The 21,679-nt window shown below is 48.5% G+C and overlaps 1 protein-coding gene across 10 annotated transcripts in view; it reads right to left on the bottom strand.

Moving 5' to 3' along the window:
* Positions 1-504: 504 nt before the first annotated feature.
* The window catches only part of ZNF496 (zinc finger protein 496), a 39,430-nt gene continuing 18,255 nt past the window's right edge, over positions 505-21,679 (bottom strand). For 7 of the 10 annotated variants that reach the window (XM_023618264.2, XM_070233552.1, XM_023618265.2 and 4 more), the window contains 4 exons: positions 16,324-16,456; positions 15,845-15,952; positions 14,793-14,906; positions 505-3,181 (listed from right to left, as the gene is read on the bottom strand). In XM_023618264.2, the coding sequence (XP_023474032.1) occupies positions 2,427-3,181; positions 14,793-14,906; positions 15,845-15,952; positions 16,324-16,456 (1,110 nt within the window). In that variant the 3' untranslated portion in view covers positions 505-2,426. The remainder of the gene's footprint in view (positions 3,182-14,792; positions 14,907-15,844; positions 15,953-16,323; positions 16,457-21,679) is intronic. The other 3 variants (XM_070233555.1, XM_070233551.1, XM_070233553.1) reach the window with 1 other exon arrangement.

Genomic DNA, 21,679 nt, shown 5'->3' with positions numbered 1-21,679 from the left:
GCCAAGTGCCACCTGGGGCTTCCCCAGTACAGATAAGCCCACAGGCTTCTTCTGCGTGATACGAACCTGGGATTTGAGCTACCTCACCCAGGAGGGTTTCCGAATCTAGTGGCAATGTGGCTTGGGACATTGCGGCTGGATGCCTTGGTCAGCTCTGAGCAGTGCATGGGGGGCTCCCTCACAGTATGTGATGGGACTTGAGATGCAGTCTCCTCGAGGGTCTCAGTTCTGTTACTTTCCCTTTGTGTCTTTCTTATGATCAGATTTTACACGTAAAATACACCAGCGAGGAGAGTAATGTTCCTCTTTTGACACATGTCCGAGGCAGGTACGTAAACAGCCTTCCCACCATGGAACCCTTGGGCAAGAGGGCACAGGTGGGGGCACACACAGTCTGGTTTCTATTTGGAATTCCCTCCGTCGGCTTAGAGACTCACCTTTTCCCTTTTCCTGGCACGTCAACACAAGAGGCAAACCACTTAGAAACAAGAGCCTGACGGTGTATTTCTTGTTCAGGGTATGATCGAATGTTTTATTGCATTTACTGCTCCTGGGCATGTAGATGTGTCTACATGGGCACAGTAATCGAATTATAAAACCTTGTGACACTTTCACCGGGTTTGTGGCAGCGGCGTCTCAATGTGACGATGAAGTGGGTGACGAGCAGCAACGGCCTTGCCTTCACTTACCCGGCCTCACTGCGCACCGACGGGCCTGACACACAAACACTCTAACACCCGCCTGGCCGCTGGCTTCCAGGTCCAGCCACAGCTACTCCACAGCCCCAGGCTTTCCGTCAGAGCCCAGCCGACACTGTCTTCCGGGAACAAGACCGCAGTTTTCACCGCTTGAGGTTTCGCTACCTACGGTCACTCTCAGTCCAGAATCCCAGGCTACTATCATGCAGGGGACAACTGCCCAGGAAGCAGAAGCTGGGGTCCGAATCCTATTCCAATGGAACAGAGAGCTAACCCTAGTCTGTACTGACTCATCTGCGAATCAGGATTATCTGGTGTTGTGGGCTGAATTGTGGCTCCCCACCCCCTAAAATTCATATATTCAAGTGCTAACCCCAGTATCTCAGAAAGTGACCTTATTTGGAAACAGGGTCACGCAGGTGTAACCAGGTTAGATGGGAACATACTGTGGTAAGCAGGGTGGGTCCTAATCCAACATGACTGGTGTCCTTATAAAAGGGGACATTTGGAGACAGACACGCACACAGGACACCACGTGAAGATGAAGGCAGGGATGGGGTGATGCTTCCACAAGCCAAGGGACATCAACGACTGCCAGCGACCACCAGAAGCCAGAGGAGAGGCCTGCAACAGATCTCTCCCGCACAAGGACCAGCCCTGCTGACACCTCGATCTGGGGCTTCCGGCCTCCAGAACTGAGACCGTGATTTCCATTGTCCTCAGCCACCCAGTTTTTGGTTCTCGGTTACAGCGGCCCTAGGAGACTCACACAGTCAACACGCCAAGTGAACACACGTGCAGAGCATGACTTCACGGAAGGTTCCGTCTCCCCTGCTCAGCTCGCCCAGACGGAAGAGCCCCACAGGGAGGCTGAGCTCCCCATTCCTAGACCCCACCGAATGGGAAGGGGAACTTAAGTGCCTTTCAGATGATGACGGCTCCACTTCCACCCCACAACTACTGACCAAGGGCCTGCAGGTACAAAGACACGACATTTTGGGGAGGGGATGCAACATACAGTCTAAAACGTGGGCTTTGCCCTTGATGAGCTCACAATCCCTAGCACCAGACGCCATCACAAATAACGGGGTATGATACCGCTTCCCTTCCGGAAAGCACCCCCAAGGCTTCCCAGCCTGAAAGGGCCGCCTGAGAAATGTGGGGCGTTCCTGTGGCCAGATAGAGACAGGGACTCAGACTTCGGATGACGTGGCCTGGCTGGTGTGCTCGGCCCTGCTCCCCACGTCCCCTCCGGTCCCAGCCTCCCTGCCTTCCTCCTTGCCCTTGCCCCACCTGCCACTCCTTGCTGTCAGAGAGGAAGGCAGTTAGGGCAGACGGGAGAGTGCAGGGAAGGACACACCCCAGGGTCACCACTGGATGGGCAGCCAGTCCCCCAGCCACTGGGGAAGCACTGGATGGGCTTCTGTGAGACCCGGAAACAGGGAGAATCAGGGCTGGTGGTGAGACACCCTCCCTGCTTTTTGGCACAGCAGAGACAGAACAAATGCTCACTTGGCCACTATCTCATTTCTACCTGAGAGCAGAGGGCAGGAGCAAGTGGGCCCTGTCCCAGAGGACGTGCACCATGGGGAGGGGGGCCCAGGCAGTACCGGGCATGAGTGGATGCACCTGGCCCAGGTTGGGGCCACACCCGACAGCGGATCGCACCTGGGACGGCACCTGGGCCCACACCTGCAGGCCAGGCTGCACCTGCAGGCCGGGCCCAGCTCAGTAGGAGTTCAGGGCCTGCTTGGAGCGGCGCTTCATGTGCAGGCGCTGGTGGCGGAGGAGGTCGGAGTTGTGCGAGAAGCTCTTGACACAGTACCGGCACTGCAGGGGCCGCGCCCGGCTCTTCTCGTGGACGGCGCTGCGGTGGCGGGCCAGGTGGTCGGGCCGCTGGAAGCCCCGCCCGCAGTCACAGCACTGGAAGCCTAGCTTGGCCGGGCCCTTCCCCAGCAGGGTACCAGGACCCCCGCCCGTGGGCCCCGGCTCCGCTCGCTCCCTCTTCCTCACCGGTGCCAGGCCATCCGGCTGCAGGTGGACGCGCCGGTGGCAGAGCAGGTGCGAGTTGAGGCGGAAGCCCTTCCCGCAGGCGCCGCAGCGGTAGGGCTTCTGGGCCTCGTGGGTCTCACGGTGCCCGTCCAGGTCCTCGCTGTCGCTGAAGAGCTCCCCGCACACCGAGCACTCGTGCGGCTTCTGCTCCCGGCGGCTCCGCAGGTGCCGGACGAAGTTGACCCTCCAGCGGAAGATCTTGCCACAGTTGGGGCACACGTAGGACTTCCTGGAGGAGGTCTGCACCTCGGCCCCCTCGGCGCCACTCCGGGGGGAAGCAGGGAGGCTGTGCGGCTTCTCCGGGGGGCTCCGCGGCTCATCGGTGCAGTAGGAGCCGAGCTGGGAGTCCTCGTCCCCGGAGCTGGACAGGACTATCTCGATGGTCACCTCCTCGTCCAGGCTGCGCTCCAGGGACGGAGCGTTGCCTGCGGCTACAGGAAAACAACGTGGAGGTCAGCAGTGCTGCCCAGGCCACACCCCAGCCCCAGGGAGCCCCACCAGGAGGGTTCTCGTGGGTTCTTTTGCAAGAGAGCTTCCCCCTGCAGGGATGTCTGGTGCAGCCTGAGAAGGAAACCCTTAGCATGGGCCACACTGAGCCCACCCGTCCTCCCATTCTCCTCTCCCCTCCCTGCCCTTTCCACAAAGCCCTTGACCCTCAGCCACAGCCACAACCTGTTTTTTTTTTCTTTTCTAGCCACTGAGACCCCTCCAAGATCTAAGACTTTGCATTTATCTGTGTAAACTCTTAACCATTCACACATCACTCGGCACTGCCTGATTAAACAGGCATGGGGAAATCCTTTCAGAGCACAGTAAGGGCCGTGGAGAGAGGAAGACCAGAGATTCCACGAGTGGAGAGCAGGGTGAGGTGGCCACCAGGTCCTAAGCATGTCAATGCTCCAGGGCTGTGCGCAACTTCTGACAGTCCCATGTGCTCCTCGACACAACCCAATAACACATTATTTACCCCACTATACACATAAGCAAACTCAAGGGTGAAGTGGGCGCTGAGCCTGCTATGCTGTCAGATGTCAGGGCGTTCAAGGGACCCAGACCGCCAGGTCACTGAGTCCCCCACCAGCACCTCTCCCTCCGAGGGTCACATCTGAGGCCCACCAGCAGCCACCAGTGGTGGTGGGTGCACATGTTTTGCACTTCATAACCTAGACTGAAGCTGACTCAATGGATCCCGAGTGATGTTGGAAAGCGGTACCACGAGGAGGAGGTGGGTGGGCAGCAGGAACCTCATGTGAGGTCCTGGCCTGTAGCCCAGAGCCTGTTGCACAGCTCCCCTGGGGCCTCTGCTTCCTCCCTTTTGTGAAATGTGGGGCTCAGGTCTACAAGGCGGGGAGTAGTGCTGGGCCCTTAAGACATTAGTAGGAATACGGTTATTTTGGACTTAATTGTTGGAGGGAGGAGAGTTCTGGTAAGTCAGGGAAGCTGAGGGCAGGAAGACCCAGAAGCCACAGAGAAGGAGAGACACCAGGCAGTGGCAGAGCCCATGGGGCCTTTGTCTATCCATCAGAAAACAAGGGGGAGGGGCTTGGGAAGAATGTGAAACTGGGGAGCCGGAGGGAGACCAGAAGATTTAGAAAACTCCCAGTCCATCCACATTGGAAAAATGAGAATGTGTGTTCTGGAGAGGACACCAAGGATGTGGCTGAATGACCATTTGCTCAAGAGATTATGGGGGTGACCCATGCATCTGATCAACCATTTCAGGAGGAGCCAGGAATGGAGATGCGGAGATCCAGGGACGATCTGCAGAGGACCCTCGGGTCTGATGGACGGGACCCCTGTCAACCGCATGGGAGACCAACTATGTTTTTGAGAATTTTATTTGAGCAGAAACACTGTCAGTTTGGACTGAAAAGGACAGACACAGGATGAACTGAAGGAAGGCTGCCAGACTTCTGGGATTCCACCAAACAGGTCAGCAGAGGTATCTGGCTGGAACATACGTTATCCTTTAAGAAACAGGAAGAATGCCTCCAAGAATGCAATTGAGAGGTCCACAAGGCTGCCACTGTCACCTGAGGGTACAGGCCCCAGCATGGGCAGAGATCTGAGCCAAAGACTGGAAGAACTTACATAGTTAAAATGTCCACGCTTCCTAAAGCATTCTGATTCACTGCAATCCCAATCAGAATCCCAAAAACATTTTTCGCAGAAATAGAACAATGAATCCTAAAATTAATATGGAACAAAAAAAGACCCCAAATAGCCAAAGCAATCCTGAGGAAAAAAAACGAAGGTGGAGGTATATCACTCTCTGATTTCAAAATATACTACAAAGCAATAGTAACCAAAACAGTATGGTAACCATTAAACAGGTGTGGGTGGGAAAATCCTTTCAGAGCACGGTAAGGGCTGTGGAGAGAGGAAGACCTTTCACACATCACTGGCACAAAACAGACACACAAATCAATGGAACAGAACTGAGAGCCCAGAAATAAAACCATACATCTACGGACAGCTAATTTTCGACTAAGGAGCCAAAAACATTCAATAGAGAAAGGAAAATTGCTTCAATAAATGGTGCTGGGAAAACTGGACAGCAACATGCAAAAGAATGAAAGTAGACCATTATCTAACACCATACACAAAACTTAACTAAGATAGATTAAAGAGAGTGATGTCAGCAACACAGTGGAGTGAGCTCTCCCCACTAAGATACAACAAAAAGGACATTCATATACCAACAGAGGACAGTCACACAACACAAAAGACATCTGAGAGACCCATGCAACCACATGTCTGAAGGTGGAGGTGCTGGATCCCCAGGGAAGTGGAAAGAGGTAAGGGGAATCTGCTCTCCCTCCCCCAATGGCAGTGACCCTGGGCTCCGGACCACATGCAGTTCTGAAGGGAGATAGGGGAGGGGGCGGCCCTCCACGGGGACACCCTTGTTCTCCAAGTTCCCTCACAGCCCATGGGAAAGCCCCACCCAGAGGTGGCTAAGCTATTGCGGGGGTGACTCCAAGCCAGCACACCAGGAGAGCAGACAGTGAGGGCAGACTGAGAATGCACTTGGGATCCTGCAGGTGAAAGAAAGCGTCCCTCCCCCTGTCCGGTGCTCCAGTTCAGCCAGTCAGCCAGAGCACCCACACAGACAGAAAAGCCATGGCTGTGAGTGAGCGAGCTGTGGATCACGGTGGGCTCAGAACACACAGCTCTTGACTCCCACTCAGTGGTGGCAGGTGGAAGCTGCAACCAGATACTATCACTATGCAGAGGCACAAATCCACACCAAACAGTATGAAAAAATACATTAAATCTCCAGACCAGAAGGAAAACTACAAGCACCCAGAAATTAATCCTGAAGGCACAGAAATTTATAATCTAAATGACAGAGAATTCAAAATAGCTATCTTAAAAAAACTCAACGAATTACAAGAAAATACAGATAGTTCAATGAAATCAGGAACTTCTTCACAAAAGAGACTGAAACTATAAAGAAAAACCAATCAGAAACGTTGGACATGAAAAACGATGAATGAGATAAAAATCTGGACCCCCCTGCATAAAACAGCAGACATTATGGAGGAGCGAATCAGCAGTCTGGAGGACAGACATACAGACGTGCTTCAGATGGAGGAGAGAGAACTAAGACTGAAAAGAAATGAAGAAACTCTCCAAGAAATATCTGACTCAACTGGGAAATACAACATAAGGATTACAGGCATTCCAGAGGGAGAAGAGAAGGAGAATGGAGCAGAAAGTTTGTTCAAAGAAATGATAGCTGAGAACTTTCCAAACCTGGGGAAGGGGTTGCAAATAAAGGGGAAAGAAACTAATAGATCTCCTAACTATATCAATGTAAAAAGACCTACTGCAAGGCATATGGTGGTAAAGCTGGCAAAAATCAATGACAAAGAAGAAATATTAAGAACAGCAAGGCAGAAGAAAATAACTTACAAAGGAACCCCTATCAGGCGTTCAGTGGATTTCTCAGCAGAAACCTTAGCAGCTAGGAGAGAGTGGAATGATATATTCAATATTCTGAAAGACAAAAACGTTCAGCCAAGAATACCAGATCCAGTGAAAATATCCTTCAGATATGATGGAGAAATAACAACTTTCCCAGATAAACAAAAGTGGAGAGAGTTCACTGCCACAAGGCCACCCCCCCCCACCCCCACCCCACCTCCTGGCTCAAGAAATGCTTAAGAAGGCCCTCATACCTGAACAAAAAAGAAGAAAGGTTTACGAAGCCTTGAGCAAGGAGATAGATAGGTAGACAAAATCAGAAAGTTGCAGCTCTCTATCAGAACAGGTTAGCAAACACTTAATTATAACATTAAAGATAATGGGAAGGAAAGCATCAAAAACAACTATAATTGGGGCTGGCCCAGTGGTGCAGCAGTTAAGTTCACACGTTCCACTTCAGCGGCCCAGGGTTCGCCAGTTTGGATCCTGGGTGTGGACATGGCACCGCTTGGCAAGCCAGGCTGGGGTGGGCATCCCACATATAAAGTAGAAGAAGATGGGCACGGATGTTAGCTCAGGGCCAGTCTTTCTCAAAAAAAACACAACAAAAAACTATAATCACTTCATTTTAACCAAAAACTCAAAACACAAAATGGAATAAGTTGCAACAATAATAACGTAGAAGTGGAAGACGAAGGGGATGGAATTGGCTTAGTTTAAGGAAATAAGAAGCTATCAGAAAACGGACTATCTCATCTACGAGATTTTTTATACAAACCTCATGGTAACCACTAAACAAATAATCAGAACAGAGACACAAATGACAAAAAGAGAAAACTAAGAAAACCATCATAGAGAACCAACAAACTGAATGGATATTCTGAAATACACAGGATGAGAAACAAGGGAAATGCAGAACTGGAAAATGAGAGATATAATGGCAGCATTAAGCCTTCATATTATTAACAACCACTCTAAATGTAGATGGACTGAATTCTCCAATCGAAAGACAGAGTAGTGGGGTGGATTAAAAAACAAGACCCAAGACAAAAAATTACAAATGTTGGAGAGGTTGTGGAGAAAAGGGAACCCTGAAAAACTGCTGATGGGAATGCAAACTGGTGCAGCCACTATGGAAAACAGTATGGAGATTCCTCGAAAAATTAAGAACAGAAAGGCACCATATGACCCAGCTATCCCACTACTGGGAATGTATCCAAGGAACACGAAATCAACAATGCAAAGAGACTTATGTACACCTATGTTCACTGTGGCCTTATGCACAACAGCCAAGATACGGAAACAATCCAAGGGCCCGCCGACTGATGACTGGATAAGGAAGATGTGGTGTATACACACAATGGAATACTCAGTCATAAAAAAGACAAAATTGTCCTATTCGCAACAACATGGATGGACCCTGAGGGTATTATGTTAAGTGAAATAAGCCAGAGAGAAAAAGATAAACACCATATGATTTCACTCATATGTGGCACCTTCTCAAACTATTAAAAAAATTGAGGAAGGCAGAACACTTCCTAACACATTCTGCGAGGGCAACATCACCCTGTTCCCACAACCAGACAAGAACAACACAAAGAAGGAAAATTACAGGCCAACATTGCTGATGAACATAGACTCAAAAATCCTCAACAAAAATACTAGCAAACTGAACACAGCAATACATTAAAAACATCATACACTAAGATCAAGTGGGATTTATACCAGGGACGCAGGGATGGTTCAACATCTGCAAATCATTCAATGTGATACACCACATTAACAAAATGAGGGATAATAATCACATGATCATCTCAATAGACACAAAGAAAGCATTTGACAGGACCCAACATCCATTTATAATAAAAACACCCAATAAAATGGGCATAGAAGGAAAGCATCTCAACATAAAGGCCATATATGACAAACCCACAGCCAACATCATACTTAATGGTAAAAAACTGAAAACCATCCCTCTGAAAACAGGAACAGGGTAAGGGTACCCACTCTCACCACTCTTATTCAACATAGTACTGGAGGTTTTGGCCACAACAATTAGGCAATAAAAAGAAATAAAAGGAGTCCCAATAGACAATGAAGAAGTGAAACTCTCGCTGTTTGCAGATGACATGATTTTATATACAGAAAACCCTAAAGAATCCATCAGAAAACTATTAGAAATAACCAACAAGTACAGCAAAGTTTCAAGGTACAAAATCAACTTAGAAAATCAGTTGCATTTCTATACTCTAATAATGAACTAACAGAAAGAGAACTCAAGAATACAATCCCATTTATGATCAGACAAAAAGAATAAAATATCTAGGAATTAATTTAACCAAGGAAGTGAAAGACCTATACAATGAAAATTATAAGATATTATTGAAAGAAACCAAAGATGACATAAAGAAATGGAAAGTTACTCCATGTACATAGACTGGAAGAATAAACATAGTTAAAATGTCTATATTACCTAAAGCAATCTACAGATTCAACACAATCCCAATCACAATCCCAACGACATTCTTCACGGAAATAGAAAAAAGAATCCTAAAATTTATATGGGGAACAAGAGACCCCAAATAGCTAAAGCAATCTTGAAAAAAAAGACAAAGCTGGAGACATCACAATTGCTGACTTAGAAATATACTACAAAGCTATAGTAAACAAAACGGCATGCTACTGGTACAAAAACAGACACACAGATCAATGGAACAGAAGTGAAAGCCCAGAAATAAAACCACACATCTACGGACAGCTAATCTTTGACAAAGGAGCTAAGAACATACAATGGAAACAAGAAAGTTGCTTCAATAAATGCTGTTGGGAAAACTAGACAGTCACATGCAAAAGAAGGGAAAGTAGATCATTATCTTTTGCCATGCACAAAAATGAACTCAAAATGGACAGTAGACTTGAAGGTAAGACCTGAAACCATAAAACTCCTAGAAGAAAATATAGAAATACAGAAACAGAGAAAACACACTCTTTGACATTGGTCTTAGAAGGTCTGAATACCATGTCTACTTGGACAAGGGACACAAAAGAAAAAATAAACAAAAGGGACCCACATCAGACTAAAGAGCTTTTGCAAGGCAAAGGAAACCAGGAACAAAACAGAAAGACAACCCACCAACTGGGAGAAAATATTTGCAAATCATCTATCTGACAAAGCCTTAATCTCTAAAATATATAAAGAACTCATAGAACTAAAGAAAAAAAAAGATCAAAAAATGGGCAGAGGATATGAGCAGACATTTTTCCAAAGTAGATACACAGATGGCCAACGGGCACATGAAAAGACAACCAACATCACTAATCATCAGGGAAATGCAAATCAAAAGTACTCTAAGATATCACCTTACATCCATTAGAATGGCTATAATCACCAAGACAAAAAATAACAAATGTTGGAGAGGCTGTGGAGAAAAGGGAACACTGCTGGTGGGAATGCAAACTGGTGCAGCCACTACGGAAAACAGTATGGAGATTTCTCAAAAAATTAGTAATAGAAATACCATATGATCCAGCTATCCCACTACTGGGTATCTATCCAAATAACTTGAAATCAACAATTCAAAGAGACTTATGCATCCCTATGTTCACTGCAGCATCATTCACGATAGCCAAGAAGTGGAGGCAACCCAAGTGCCCATCAAGTAACAATTGGATAAAGAAGATATGGTATATATACACAACAGAATACCACTCAGCCATAAAAAAAGACAAAATCATTCTATTTGCAATGACCCTGGATGGATGGACCCTGAGGGTATGATGTTAAGCAAAATAAGCCACACAGAGAAAGACAAACGCCATCTGATTTCAGTCATATGTGGAAGATAAACTAACACGTGGACAAAGAGAACAGTTTAGTGGTTACCAGAGGGGAAGGGGGGTTGGGCAAAAGGGGCATATTTATATGGTGACTGACAAATAACAAGGTACAACCGAAATTTCACAATGTTATAAACCATTATCTCAATTAAAAAAGAAGTGCACATACGCAAAAAAAGCAATGGATTAAAGACTCAAATGTAAGACCTGAAACCATGAAACTCGTAGAAGAAAACACAGGCAGTACACTCCTTGACATCAGTGTTAGCAGCATCTTTTAAATACCATGTCTACTCAGGCAGGGGAAACACAAGGAAAAAATAAATGGGACTACATCAAACTAAAAAGCTTCCACACAGCAAAGGAAACCATCAACAGGATGAAAAGACACCCTAACAATTGAGAGAAGATATTTGCAAACCATACATGTGATAAGGGGTTAATACCCAAAATACATAAAGAACTCATACAACTCAATGTCAAAAAAACAAACAACTCAATTAAAAAATGAGCAGAGGATACGAACGGACATTTTTCCAAAGAAAATATACAGATGGCCAACAGGCACATGAAAAGATGTTCGACATCACTATCAATCAGGGAAATGCAAATCAAAACTGCAATGAGATATCAGCTCACTCCCGTCAGAATGGCTATAATTAACAAGACAGGAAATAACAAGTGTTGGAGAGGATGTGGAGAGAAGGGAACTCTCATACACTGCTGGTGGGAGTACAAACTGGTGCAGCCACTATGGAAAGCAGTATGAAGATTCCTCAGAAAATTAAAAATAGAACTACCATATGATCCAGCTATTCCACTTCTGGGTATTTATCCAAAGAACACAAAAACACTAATTCCAAAAGATATTTGCATCCCTATGTTCAGTGCAGCCTTATTCGCAATAGCCAAGATCCAGAAACAACCTACGTGCCCACCAAGGGACGAATGGATAAAGAAGATAAGGTATACACACACAATGGAATACTACTCAGCCATCAGAAAAGATGAAATCTGGCCACTTGCGACAACAGGGATGGACCTTGAGGGTTTTATGCTAAGCGAAATAAGCCACTCAGAGAAAGTCAAATACTGTATGATCTCCCTTATATGTGGAAGCTAAAACAATGACAAAGAAACAAACACACAGAGACAGAGAACAGATTGTGGTTAGCAGAGGGGAAGCGGGGAGGATGAAAGGGGAGACTGTGCACATGTGTGTGGTGATGGATTATAATTAGTCTTTGGGTGGGAAACATGATGTAATCTACACAGAAACTGAAATATAATGATGAACACCTGAAATTTATATGTTATAAACCAATGTTACCACAATAAAAAAGACAAAAATAAACCCGGCTACACAGAAGCCAAGAAGAAAGGCCTCAAGAGAAGTCCACCAGGCTGACACATGGAGTCTCTGACTTTCGGCCTCCAGAACTGTGAGAAAGTCACTTTCTGGTGTCGGATCCTGTCAGGCTGGGGTCCTTTGTTACGGCAGCCCCAAGAAACTAACATTGTGCGTACGGGACGACAGCCCCTCAGACCAGCCAAAGTGACCAGGAACAACTGCAGAGTTTCCTTAAAGGGGGGATAAATCAGCAATAGTGCTGTGCGCCATCACACAGCAGTGAGGAATTCCCAGTGGATGAGCTGGGACTCGGAGGTGCACCCAAGACGCACAGGGAGAGGAATGCCAGGGAGCTAAGCTTAGCACTGAGTACAAACAGGGAGGGTGCCCAAGCCTGCGGCTCTGCTGTGTGTGGCCGGGGAACGCCAGGCTGCTGGTGTGTTGAGGGGCAACGGCGTGGGCCCAGCTCGGCACCTGACCCCTCAGGAAGGAAGCCGGGAGCTGAAGGGGCTGAGGGAAGCAGGGATGGTAGGAAACAAAACGACAAGGGTACAAAAATATATTCTTACGAGTCAGGATGGGGAGAGCGCTCTCAAGCAAGACATAAAACCAAAAAAGGAGATGATGAATAAGTGTATTGGCATTTTAAAAATGTGAAAAAAAGACATTTATGTGCTGAAAGACACATGACCAAAGTTTAGAAATGAGAGGAATTACATGCAAATACATAAGAGGCGACAGATTCAGACCCATAATTTTGAGTTCCTACAAATCCATAGAAAAAGCCCACTATGGCTCGATAACATGGAGTAAAAAGCACGGGCCTAGAGCCCGACCGCAGGGGTTCAGATCCGCAATCTGATACCCATGGCCTGTGAGCGTGGGGCCCTGGGCATGCGACTCCTGCTTGGGTGCGCCAGCAGCAAGACAGAGATGTCATGTGCCTATTCTGGGCTGAATGTGTGTCCCCACAAAATTCGTACACTGAAGCCCTAACCCCCAAGGTGATCTACGAGCTGAGGCCTTTGGAGGTATTTAGGGTTAACGAGGTCTTGAAGGTGGGGCCCCTGTGATGGGGTTAGTGCCCTTATAAGGAGAGGAAGAGACATGAGCTCTCTCAGTGTCCACGAGCATGCACCGAGGAGAGGCCACGTGAGCGCAGGGGGAGAAGGCAGCTGTCCACAAGGCAGGTGGAGAGCCCTCACCTGACACCAGTTCCACCTCTGCCTAGACCTGGGACCTCCCAGACTCAGAACTGTGAGAAATGTATGTCTGATGTTTAAACCGCCCCCCGGAATTTTGCTATAGTACCTGTGCTGGCTAAGACAGTACCCACCTCAGAAGGTGCTGCAAGGACACAACGCAAAAAATCGCGGCAAGACCTTACACCGGTGCAGTGCTGGGACACAACAGGCTTCCAAATGGGAGGGGGGAGAAAAAAGAAGCAAGGAAAGGCAGCAAACAAGAAGACATTCCACCCCAAGGCAGCATTATAAAGCGCTGGTCGGATTTGCACAAAGGGACGGTTTGGGAGGGCGGATGCGGGATGCGGGCCCCTCACCTGCTGTCAGAGGGCACGGGCAGGAGTTACAGAATAAAAACACTGTCTCTTCTCTGAAATCCGTCATCTTGCCCTGTTCTCAGAGAGCAGCCCCCGGTTTCCCGCCGTTTCAAGACAGATTGTGTGTCAGAGCCGAGGACAGGGACAGCACCGTTGAAAACCCCGTGACGATGACCATCCTGACGGGGCCAAGGGACAGGCTGTGGGCAGGCAGGGGCCAGACAGGGTTCAAAATGCACCTGAGCACCAGGCGTTCATCAGCCTGAGCGAGAATGGGCCACGCGCGATGACCCCTGCGTGTGGAGCAGGCTCCTGAGAAAACCGGGGTGACCACTGCCGCTTGTGCATAGAGGGGACTGTCCTTCCAGATCTGCCATAGATTCACAAGAACATCAAACCCCTTTTGTCCACACGCGATGGGGACACAGAGGGCTGCAAGCCCTGCACGGGGCTGGGCGGAAACACCACAACGCCCCACAAAGCCTGCCTCCAAAAGGCATCACGGGTGAGGCAGACTGGGAGTCAGTCTCCACAGCTGCAGAAAACCGGGACACACGGGTTCAAGCAAGAACAGAGACACGGGCGTGACGTTGGAAGGGCGTCTGAACCCTGAGGCCGGATTCCAGGCTTTGCCCCTGCAGGTGGTAACTTTACCCACGTGACTCAGTCTCGACACTGGCTGCTCCGAGGGCACTGGAGCCACCCCTCGAGGTCCCTCAGCTTTGCATTCTGCAAACCTGTTCTTGAACCCCAAGACTCTGCCCAGAGATTCTAGCCTTCCACGCTCAGGGAAGACATATACTCCGAGAAGGCCCACACACACCTCAGCACCCAGCTTCCACCCACTAGGGGAGGGTGAGGAGGGGAGGGGCTCAGGCCAGGAGCCGGCTGGGAGATCCTAGCAAAACACAACGAGCACAAGCAGCTGAGAACCTCCAGGAGCCGACAGCAGGGACCCTAGAGAGTTCAAGTCCCCACCCCACCACCCCCAACACCAGCACATGTGCATATACATACACCACACACACTACAGAGTGCACACTTCCACACACACAAACACACTATACACACATGCAAACATCACACACATACACATCACACGTGTTACAATCCACCACACCAGACACACATATCACATGTGCATGCACACACACGTAGACACAAGTTCACTTACACACCACACATGTACACACTCTCACAGGCATGCAACACTCCAGACACACTAGACACCACACCACACATTCCATCACCACACATGGACACACGTACACAGCTGCATATGCACACACACTCACACACACCACACATGGATACACACTCATGCTGCACATTGCACACAGGCACCCCCAGCCTCCCCCTCTACCTGGGCAGGTGCTCTGCATGAGCGCCGTCTGCTGGCAGGTCTGGAACTCTGGCATTGGGGGCTCTTCCCGTTTTCGTCTTTCATCTACCTGGAATGGCTGGAGGCTGGAAAAGTCTCCGGAGGAGAAAATGGAAAAACTGATTTGTCCTACAGCCGCAGCACTAGCTGGGGAGGTATGTTCACAGATGCCTGGCCGTGATCCGAGGGCAGCCCTGGGCTGAAGCTAAACAGAATTAAAGTGGACTCCAGTTCTGCCCTGTCTACTGGACTGTGCACAGGCACCTGCCAGCCCTGTGCTCATTTCCACCCACAGACCCCAGGGTCCTTCAGATGCAGCGGAGACACAGCCTGCACAGAGCCTGCCGGGCAGGGGTGGCACGGGGAGCCAGCCACAGCAGAGGCCCCAGATGCTTGTTCCGGGGGGATGGTGAGCCGAACCTGCTCTGCTCTGTGGCTCCAAAGGGGAAGGGGCCTGGGGCTGTGCTGACACCCAAGAAGCTTCTCCATGAAGGAGCAGACACCCTGAGACAGTACAGCACAGTGGTTGCAAACTCCAGTTCTGGTGACACAGCAAGCTGGGGCGGGGGGTGGAGGGGTAGGCCAGGTAACTGCTACTGCTGAGCCGGGTCACGTCACCCAGGCCCCAGCACCTGCCCAGACTCGGTTTCCTCAAACCACTTGCAGCATGTGGTTGGAAGGACGAGCCAGGCGGGGTGTACAGAGCGCTGTGCCCAGTGCCCAGCCGAGCAGAGGAACGTCCTCTCCTCCCCTAAGTGACTCTTGGAGAGCATCCAACTCAAGTGTGGAGGGGCGACTGGGTCGTCAGCTCAAAAGAGCAGTGAGTTACAGCAGAGAAGACACTCCTGTCATACGCTGGTCCCTGGCTGAGGGAGTCCAAGCCCACACGCTCTTTTGAGGAGCCGGGGCGGGGGGGGGGGGCAAGATACACCCTACGGAGACCCAGTCTAGGCTGAGGAGGGCTGCAGAGTCGGCAGAGGGACCCGCCTGCCTTCCACCCGGCTCCGTCCACCCAGCTCTGGACTACGACTCACTCAAGTAGGAGACCTGGGCTGTGTCCTTCCCCTGGAGGTCCTGCAACTGTGCCCCACGAGGCCCGTCCTCCTCTCCCTGGGAGACGTCCAGCTGGGCAGCTGGGTCATCTGTTCACAGAAGAGGAGGGATACACACTCGTCGGTGAACTGTTCCCGCAGGAAACCAGGGCCGGTGGAGAGTGGGGACTCCGGGACAGATCCAGGAGAGAGACACCAGAGGGACACACGGCGGAAGGGCAAGCGGTGGGACTGGGGCTTAGAAAACCCGACATGGAGAGAGCCACGAGGTGAGGAGGCCAGGGGAACAGCGGCCGGGCAATGCGCTCTTGTAGCAGGAGCCTGGTCTACAGGTGACAGCGGCAGGTGGAGGGCCACCTGGAACGTGCCCTCGGGCAGTGTGACAGGGGACCTCCGTGGACAGCGAGGGCAGATGTGCGCCCCCATTCCCTGTCTCAGGAGACGGGGGCGTCGGGGCTTACGTGCAGGCAGCGAGACCCCGCAGTCCTCCCCGATGATGAACTCTCCGTAGAAGCCGGTCTGGGCGGGGTCTAGAAGGGACCAGTCCTCTTCCGAGAAGCAGAAGATCATGTCCTTGAAAGGAGAAACCCGGTTCTGAAACCACAGAACAAGACGGACGCCTCAGTGCAGGGACAAGCTGGGGGAGGGCCGCTCCCGACGCGGGGAGCAGCGGGCGCAGCGCAGCGCCCAGGACGCCCGGCGGGGGCAGGGCCAGCGGAGGCCAGGCCAGCCCGAGCTCCACCCGAACCCGGCTGGTCTGGCCGACTCCAAAGGGGGATGCCTCCCGGGGTGGACAGGGATGTGAAGGGACAGGCCCCCTACGCAGTGCTAGGGGCTGAACCGCGCACCCGAGGTGGGCAGACTCCAGCCGCCTCGAGTTTCCTTCGCGCGAGCGGCGCGCGAGGTCCGAGCTGCTCCTGCGCAGCAGCGTAGACGAGATGAAGACAGAAACGCCCCACCCGTAGGCAGGGAACTAAAGTAAACCATCCTGCTGGGCTAGACCGCACCCCACCAGAAAGGACGCGGGCCTCTGCAGCTGAGGAGCCTGCCGAGGGGTGTCGCCACAGGAAAGGCACCTGTGCAGAGGCTGTCTAGACGCTTCGTGGGCAGGGACCAGGGTTAGGCAGACTTCTCTTACACACTGAGTCACGGACCATGGGAACAGGTCAAAAATTAATTTCAAGTTAAAAAATGATGGCATATCCATATAGTGCCAGGAGACCATAAAGATAAAGAAGTCTTCTGGAAAATGGAAATAGAGATCTTTGCAGGTTGAAGCATGAAGTTAGGGTCTCAAGTTTCCCGTAAATATTAATATGATAATAGATTGATGGTAACAATAAATGTCATTGAAAAATTATTCATTTTTTAACAATCTGAAACCTTATTTGATTTTAGAATATTTGGAAGAAGTAAAATGTGAAAGATGGAGAATTACTGGTCTAGATGACATTTCTGTCTAATGCCAGAACAGAAATACACAAATGTAGCATTTCTACTAGGATGTGTAAATATCTCTCTCTCCATATGGTTATAGAAATCATCTGCATGTAGCATTCACTGGATAGTGGCTTAACAAGGCACATAGCTTCTGCAAAGTGTTTCAACCACAAAGTATTTAAAATAAAATTCCATTTGAGGTTTAAAAAAAGTCCTTTATACAGTTAATTGGAAAGGACGTCTAAACAAAATTTGGGGGGGGAAATGCAGCCCATATAATACTGTACAATAAACTAACATCTGTTTAAAAAAAGTGAAAAAGAATTCCTAATGTGTTAAACCCGTGTCCTCACACCTGCCTCAGTCTCGGAAGATTACCAGTTACTGCCACGTGGCTGCCCTGGGGGCTGGGGGACAAGTGTCGGGGGACAGGGCTGGGAAAAAAGTTTTCAATGAATGTCTTCTGGTACCTCTGGACTCCTCCTCCCCCACATACACACTTTTAACTTTTTAAAATTGAACCTAGAGAAAACAGAGAGTAATACAATGAACATGGAGGGTATACAAGCCTCCCGACTGGATTCATCAAGTCAGCACTGGCCTGTGTCACATGCCCCACACCTGGGGCGGGTGGCAGGTTTACTCGCTGCCCTGGATCACTGGAGAGCCACAGGCACCAGGACACAGCACCTCCACGTGCATCAGCATGAGAGCTAAGAGAAGTTAACACTCCGACATCCGCACACACTTTAGCACAGTGGTTCTCAACCAAGGGGGCCTGATTCTGCACCCAGGGGATACTTGGCAATGCCTGGAGACATTTTTGTCTGTCACCACTGGGCGTGGGCACTAGTGGGCATAGAGTGGGTGGAGGCCAGAGATGCTGCTCAGCCCCCTCTGGGGCCCAGCACCAAAGAACTGTCTGGCCAAAGTGTGAAGAGAGCTGTGGTTGAGAAACTACTCTAAACTCCCGAGAAATTGAACACCGGTTCAGCAATATCATCTGGCGTCTTCCGAATTAGGAAATAGCATTACCTTTTCAAGGAAAAGACTATGATGAGTTCCACAGGTGAGGGTGATGTGAAGTCAAGGTTGGGAATTGGTGGTGAAAGCTTTCTAATAGGCCCTAGAAATCTTGCTAAACACAGATTGTGTCTTTAAATGTCAATCATCAGGAACATGAGTGAAAATCAACAGTCACATGTTTACAATCACTTGGGGTTTCTTGTTTTTTGTGATTTTTTGCCCAAGTCCATCTGATCAGAAGACTAGAAGTGCGATGTTCCTGGCTCCCTGAGGAGGAAGAAGACAGGCCCCTATACGTGCTTGGGGGAAATGCACGTTTCTGGGCTGGGTTTGGGAGACTGTGACCCAGTAATCCTACTTCTAGGAATTCTCCTAAGGAAATCACGAGAGATGTGCGCAAACACGTGTGTAAAAGGACATGGAACACACTGTTTGGTAGACTTGTGCGAGGTTTTCCTTTTTTACGCTTTTCTCTAGTGTCTTAAGACTTACCCTGAGCAAGTAACAGTCATATGTTATTATTAAAAATTGAAGAAACGGATACCCATGTACCCACCGCTATGATGTAAAAACCACCAGCAGGTAAGCTGTCTGCTTCAGGTTCTCCTTGAAGGGCGTGGTGGGTCACAGACGGGACTGAGGTCTCTGAGCTCCTGCTCACGTCACACCCCAGACTTTCTGAGGAGCCACACTCTGGACCTGGTGTTTACTATTCAGTATGTGCCTTTTAAACTCCCAGTGCCTCTGAATATGGCTCAAAATGGCATCATAGCACTGTTTTGTATGACTTTAAATCATATTAAACTTGCCTTACACTCTCCATTCCATTTACTCACGTCCATGGAGGCCTAGTTCATCGACAAACTAACCTGCATAATTTCATGCAGCACAGTTGATTTTACCCATTCTTCTGTCGATAATATTTAGGTTTTTCCGAGTATTTTGCTAGTACAAGCAGCAGTTAATGAACCCCCGTCTGTCTCCCCATCACTGTGTAAGTGTCTCCAGGTGGACACGTGGAGGGGGCGCTACTGGACCACCAGGAGCACATCTTCACAGCTACAGAGTATTTCACATCATTCCCTCAGAGGAGCCCCTGACTACGCCCCCAGGGCCACGCCCGACGTCCGGGTCCTGGCCGGGCCGTGGCCGCAGTGCTCGTGGCTGCAGAGCCACGTTTCCCTGACTCGCATCCCCTCCTGAGTCTACTGGCCAATCAGGTTTCGTCCTCTTTGAGATGCTCGTTTATTTTCTCTGCCTATTTTTCTATTTTCTAATGGGTTGTTTCTTCCTAGTCTTTTAACCAGACTGTGTTATGCAGTGAATATACTTCACTATTGAAAGTATAACATTATTTCAATGTGCTGCAATCAATTTATGGTGGCATAATCAGTAATATGAGTGGCACAGGATCAACTGCAAGAACATGTTTAACAAATTAGTATGGTGATAATTTTGATTAAACAGCTTCAAAATCAGAAATGTGGTTTTGGAACAAAAACAGACCAACACAGAGAAGAAAAAGTGCAGAAACAGAATCTGGTACACATACAATTTTAATCTACAAGAAAAAAAAGAACCCTAATCCATGGGGAAAGAAAAAGATGACTTTTATCCAATGTGCCTGAGATAGGCGGTTGACTATTTAGAAATAAAACTAGGTTCTGATCCTTCGTCATAACTAATATAAAAATAAAAACCTTGAAGTACCAAAAGAAAAAAAAATGGCTTTCAGAGACTAAAAATAGAGAGAGACCATATGAAGAAATAACTGGCAGATGTTTCACATAAAAATTATAAAGATCTACAGTAATGAAACACCATGAATGAAATTAAAGACAAATGGTAAACTGGGAACCAACGTTCACTGTTTATGAAAGACAAAAGACCTCAAGTATACAGAGCTTACAACGCAGCTGGAGACACCTTCTATCCCAACATGCGCAGGGGACCGAGAAAGAAAACACTTTACAACACGTGAAAAGAAGCTCCCCTTCACTAGTATGTGAAACGTGTACATAAAATACTATATCAATCATCACTTTAATGAATATTCAGAGAGAAAGAGGATAAAGTTTCATCAACAATCATCTGGTCATTTTCCTTAAAAATGTGCTGGAAACACTTGAACCACTGTAGCGAAAATCCCCACAGCTGAATCACAGCATCCCCTGGAACCTCCGGAAAAGCCTCGATACTAAGAAGTACAATTAATAAAACTGCTGGATGGAAGATCAATACGCAAAAATCAGTTGTATTTCTAAATGAACTGGAAGGTGAAATATTAAAAACCATACCGCTTACAATAGCATCAAAAATCATGAAATTCTTACAAAAAATGTTTACAGAATATGTACCCCACTCAAACACTGAAGAAGTCGGTGAACGGGAGGGTTTGACATGCTCCTAGCAGACTCCACACCGTTCAGAGGCCAACTTGGCCCTCGGTGGTCTATAAATTCAGTGCAATTCCACACAAAAATGCCAGGTGGCTTTTTTTTTTTAGAAATTGATGTGCTGGTCCTAAAATTTATAAGGACAGGCAAAACACTTAGAGTAGCCAAAAGAATTGTGAAAAACAAGATTCCTAGTGGGGGACTCCCACTAACCAGCTGCCAAACCTACTACAAAGTGACAGCGGTCCCAGCACGAAGGACCAAAGCACAGACCGATGGAGTAGAGCCCAGACGCTCAGACACACATGGATGGCTGATTTGTGACAAGGGGGCTGAGGCAGTTCAAGGGGAGAAAGGAAAATCCTTTCAGTGAATGGTGGTAAAACAAGCAAATATCAACATGAAAAAAAATGACCCCTACACCTCACACCTCACACGAAAAACAACTTGAAACGAATCGAGGACCTAAATGTAAAGTGTACGGATATACAACTCCCAGAAGATACAAAGGTAGGAGAAAAATCTTTGTGGCCTTTGGGTAGAAAAAGGTTTCTTAGACAAGACACAAAAAGCATAAACCATAAAAGAAACAAACTGATAAAGGTGACCTCATCAAAATTAAAGATGTCTAATCTTCAAAGACATCACTAAACAATGAAAAGGCAAGCCATAGACTGGAAGAAAATATTCCCAATACATACATCTGACAAAGGACTTTTGTCCAGAATATATATATTTTAAAAAGTTCTGGGGCCGGCCCCATGGCCAAGCGGTTAAGCTGGCGTGCTCTGCTTCGGTGGCCCAGGGTTTCATCAGTTTGGATCCTGGGCATGGACATGGCACCGCTCATCACGCCATGCTGAGGCGGCCTCCCAAATAGCACAACCAGAGGCACTCACAACTAGAATATACAAGTATGTACTGGGGGACTTTGGGGAGAAGAAAAAAGAAAAAA

This window comes from Equus caballus, chromosome 14 (genome assembly GCF_041296265.1).
Source record: "Equus caballus isolate H_3958 breed thoroughbred chromosome 14, TB-T2T, whole genome shotgun sequence".
In the NCBI taxonomy this organism is placed as follows: domain Eukaryota; kingdom Metazoa; phylum Chordata; class Mammalia; order Perissodactyla; family Equidae; genus Equus; species Equus caballus.
This window is presented reverse-complemented; position numbering and strand designations above follow the sequence as displayed.